This window comes from Microtus ochrogaster, linkage group LG7_11 (assembly GCF_000317375.1).
Source record: "Microtus ochrogaster isolate Prairie Vole_2 linkage group LG7_11, MicOch1.0, whole genome shotgun sequence".
Lineage (NCBI taxonomy): Eukaryota > Metazoa > Chordata > Mammalia > Rodentia > Cricetidae > Microtus > Microtus ochrogaster.
The window spans coordinates 19,423,818-19,428,676 of NC_022032.1; the positions used below are offsets into that span (position 1 = coordinate 19,423,818).

General features: G+C 45.2%; 1 protein-coding gene across 1 annotated transcript in view; it reads right to left on the reverse strand.

The window, feature by feature from the left end:
• The window catches only part of Snx25 (sorting nexin 25), an 80,659-nt gene that overhangs the window by 32,257 nt on the left and 43,543 nt on the right, over window positions 1-4,859 (reverse strand). Inside the window, exon 7 of the mRNA XM_005362650.3 lies at window positions 1,594-1,775. Coding sequence (XP_005362707.1) covers window positions 1,594-1,775 — 182 coding nt within the window. The remainder of the gene's footprint in view (window positions 1-1,593; window positions 1,776-4,859) is intronic.

Consider the following 4,859-nt stretch of genomic DNA (forward strand, 5'->3'; position numbering starts at 1 on the left):
CTGAGATACCAGCCCATTGGGGTGTGGTCTCTCTCTCTCTTTATTTCCTGCTCCGGCAACTAGACTCCCTTCCTGGTTGAGCAGAGGGCTGTTGTCTGGGACGGTGACCTGTAAGTTTTTTTCCCCTTTAAATAAATACCACCCTATTAATCATAATTCCAAACTGGTATGGCATTGTTTGTGACTTAGTCCTTCATAGTATTATAATGTGTTATAAATTAAATTATAATACATATTATAATTAAATAGGATTCTATCCTATTACTCATTCCAATCCAATAACCAAGAAACAGTGGCCCCTCGATGAGTGTCTACTGAATGAGTGAATTAATTAAAATAATGAGGGGATACAAGATGAGTTCCTTCTCTGAGATGAACGGTAGTGGACAGCAAGAGGAAAAAAACTGAGGGAAAGAAGGCAAAATTCAATCTGCCAAGTCAACTCTCTCCAACCTTGACCACAGTAAAGCTTCTGCTTTGCCTCCTAAGACAGGATGTCCGGAAGAACTGCGCACAGTTAGACTACAGGGTGAGCAATGCTATCAACAGGGGTCCTCAGCTGCACTGGTGCACCTGTGTAAGACGCTACAGAACTGTGGCCTGACAGGACAGCAACCTCCCTGAAGAGGCTGTGATGACGACCATGGCAGAAGGGAAGACAAAGGTAAAAGGTTGTCTTAGTGGAGGGAGGCAAGGGGACTAACAGATAGGTTCCTGACTCACACCTAGACATTCACGGTTAGGGACTGAGTGGAAGTCCGAGAAGGGAAAAGTTAGAGGCTGCAGCCAGGGCTGCACTGTATCAATGTTTTCTTTGTGTCCGGTCTGAGAAGAGAGGGACTTCCGTTTGCTGGGATTGGGACACACTGCAGCAGTTTGCTCCATCCAAACTGTTCCAGAAGAAACTTTCTTCGTAGAAGAAAGTGTGGCCCTTGCACTGAGGATGTTCCTAAAACAGGGCTAGCAGGTGTCCCTGAGCTCTACAGGAGCTACTGGCCATGAGCAGACAATCAAAGGCATGTGACTCAAAAGCCACCACTTTATGGTTTAGTCAGAAAGCACTGAGATTTGTGAATCAACCACATCTGGTCTTTATCTAGTTCTGCCTCATCCTATCTAAGTGGCTTTGGGCAAGATAATCAAATATGCCACCTCATTATCTAAATATCAAGAAAGAGCTCATAGCAATTCAGCTAGTTAAGTGAAACAGTCTTTACTTCTTAGGCGGTATTCTTGTCTAGTTGATAGTGGATAGTTGATTTAGGCTCTGCAAACAGAAAATGTTTCTCTTGAAGTGGTGGTGAGTAGAGAAAAGAAGGGTGGCAAACACATACACCAGGCATGTGCACACATACACGAGCACATGCACACATACGTGGATATATACAGAACATACGTGGATATATACCCCACCTATCATCAACTTACAGAATTCAAGGACACCCAGTAACATAGCTTTTTACTCATGAAAGCAACAACCTGAGCCTGTAGCAAGGAAACGTGTCTAAAACATTAAAGTGGTAAAATAATATGCATGCATTTGCACTGTTTATAGTAAACTGATGTGGTCACACTAGAAGCTGCAAGCTCTACCTTCTGGCTCTGAGGCCCTTCCCCTTCATCCAAGGCCCCATCCTCTTGCAGGTCGTAGGCAGGACCTCCCAGGACTCGGATTCTCTTCTCACACTGCTTCTTTGCCACAGTCAGCTGGTTAATGTACCTTTTCATGTTCCTGGCCCTCAGGAGATCAGTTTTCATGGCAGCTGACTCCTTACCTTAAATAAGAGGAAGTAGTCAGTCAGGAGACGAAGGACACAACACTTCTGAGCCAGAACCGTGTCTGGTGTGCTGCATTTTAATTGTTTTAAAGTTTATTTTTGAGGCAGGATTTCACTATGTAGCCCAGACTGGCCTGGAGCTTGCTCTAAAGGCCAGGTTGGCACAGAAACCCACCTGCCTCTGCCTCCTGAGTGCTGAGATTAAAGGCATCAGCCACTATACCCAGCTTTAATGTGCTATATATTAAACAATAGATGAGAATTCAACAGATGAGAATTTATCATAAACATGTATGGGTTCCCAGACACAAAATTCAACCAATTTATAGATCTTACTCAAATGTAAAATGTTTATAAATCTCTCTATATACACTCAGAAACTGATCTGTGAGCAAGGAATAAGCAATATCTGTATATGGATACTTATACATATTCATTTATAAGCATGCACTGAGTGTTCACTGTGTGACTTCTGAGATCTAAGACCAGTAGAACACTTTAGGGTGTACCAAGGAAAAGAAACAAAGACGGTATGAACAATTAAGAGTGTCATGTGGGCAGAAAGGAAAATATAGACACCTTCAAATGCTTTGGCAAAGGTCTAGCCTGGGCTTTCTTAAGGAAATTATATTCATGTAAACATGGACAATTAATAGAACATGGCAGGCAGAAGAACTAGCAAGACCGGTGTGAGAACCCTGGGCCAGGAAAGCGAACCCAGCTCTAGGGCCTGCGTAGCAGATGCAAATGGGGCCCAGGTCCAAACGCATCTGCAGAGAACTTTGTTCTTCAATTCAAAAGAACTGCACAGCTTTTAGCAGCTTTAAGAAGTGTGCTATCCTCTTAGTTAAGGGTTCTACTGCTGTGACTGAACACCAGGACAGAAAGAAGCTCAGGGAGGAATGGGTTTATTTCATCTTACAATTACACATCACCGTTAAGCCATAACCTTTTCTTTCGTGTTCACCCTCAAGATCTTACATAAATATCAATATCACAATATAAAAATATTTTAAACAGTAAAACCACAGTCTTATAAATTCAAATACTTATAAAGCCCAAAGACTTTAAAATACTCAAAATCTCTCTAACATCACAACTTTCTCTAAAATATGCATAGTCGCAATAAAACACCGGCATCTCTTTGTAAAATTCTAAAACGGTCTTAAAAGTTCAGTCTCTCGTCTGTAGGCTCCTGTAAAATCAAAAATAACTTAAATACTTTCATACTCCAAGAGGAAAAAAACAGGGTACAGGCAGAAGCCAATTAAAGCAAAATCAAAATTCAACAGAATAAAGAACTCAGTGCTTGACCCACAAGGATCCTCTGGCCTCCACAGGGCTTGGTGGCAGGCTCCACCTCCCGGGCCTGCCTCCAGCAGCACACACAGCTTCTCAGCTAGGCTCAGGCCAGCTCCCTCCAGGGCTGCTGCTGTCTCAGTGGCATCTCCAAATGCCGGGGTCTCCCGCTATATCTGGGCTACACTTTCACTAACAGCCTCTCCTAGAGGTCTCTTGAGGGACTCTGACATTGCCACAGTCCCAAGCCTCAACTTATCTTCACAAACCCTTCAATCCTGGGCCTTCTACTGCAACTAAGGCTGCACCTTCACCAGTGGCCTCTCCTGGCCTCTCCTGGGGACTCTGGGCCTACACAACTAAGGCTGCACCTTCACCAGTGGCCTCTCCTGGGGACTCTGGGCCTACACAACTAAGGCTGCACCTTCACCAGTGGCCTCTCCTGGCCTCTCCTGGGGACTCTGGGCCTACACACAGGGCCATGGCCTCTCCTGGGGACTCTGGGCCAAACACAGGGCCGAGCCTCATCTACTCTCACAGATCCCCCAATACCTTCAAACTAGTGCCCATTACCAAGTTTGGCTGCCTGCATAAGCTGCAGCCTCTGCCCTCGCTGGACCGGTCTCTTCCTTCACAGCTGACTCTTTCCCCCAGTTTACTAGCATCGACCGTCTCAGAAAGCAAAGGTTCCACTTCAGTGTTCTTAATTAAAACAGCAAACAGCTCCAGTAGTGTCTTTAAGGGATCTCAAACGTCCTCCTGAAACCTCGCAGCCCAGTTCCCACATCTCATTAAGCTCTGAGCATCAATGGCTTTTCTAGCCCAAAGATCCAAAGTCTTTCCACAATTCTCCCAAAAATACATGCTCAGGTCTGTCTTAGGGCTTCCTACTGCTGTGGTAAAACACCATGACCATAAGCAGCTTAAGCTACCAGGACTTCTTTCCACTGCCGAGAAGGCAGGGAGGGACTGAAGCAGAGGCCATGGGGAGTGCTGCTTACTGGCTTGCTCTTCATTGACTACACAGCCTGCTTCTTATAGTACTCAGACCGCCAGCCCAGGGGTGGGACCTCCTACAGTGAGCTCATCAACTCAAGAAGTACTTGAGTCTTGGACAGAGGTGGCCACTGCATTAAACACACAGAAGTAATCCCTAGGTATGGCAGCTACACTTGCAGGAGTTAGAACACACCTTGGAGATGAATTGCAACGCATTTGTTTAGGGCCCATGCTTGGTTTCTCTCAAAGTGCAGACTAACACATTCTCCCTGGAGACCTTCTGCTCCCCAGCCTAGTCCTGACTTCCTTCGTGTCCTACTTAGTCACTGCATGCAATGCATGAAATAGTCCCGAGGCAGGCTGTATACATCAAAATGTAAAAGTCAGGCACAGTATCAGAAACACGCTTCCTGCCGGGAGACAAGTGCCTTTCTGGTACGCACAGTCCTAGGTAGACAGCAGGGAGATGGGTGCCCGAGCACACCACGGATGTCTTCCCATTTGTGATCTGAGAAGCTGCCATCGCCGGATTTTAAAAGCGCTTTCCGAATTATCCTGTGTTGGCTAACAGTAGCACTCACCAGAGGATCAACTCAGAAATGATCCAAAAGGGGAAAATATTTTGGAATTCCTCTCTGTGAGAAAGCTAATGTAGTTGGCTTCAAATTAGTCTTTCTGAACATACCAGATGCTGTGTGGGTTTATCTAGATACATAGACACTTGTAAAAGCTAATTTTTCAGAAAAAAAAAGTTCACTTTGAAATACAGAGAGAGAGAGAGGG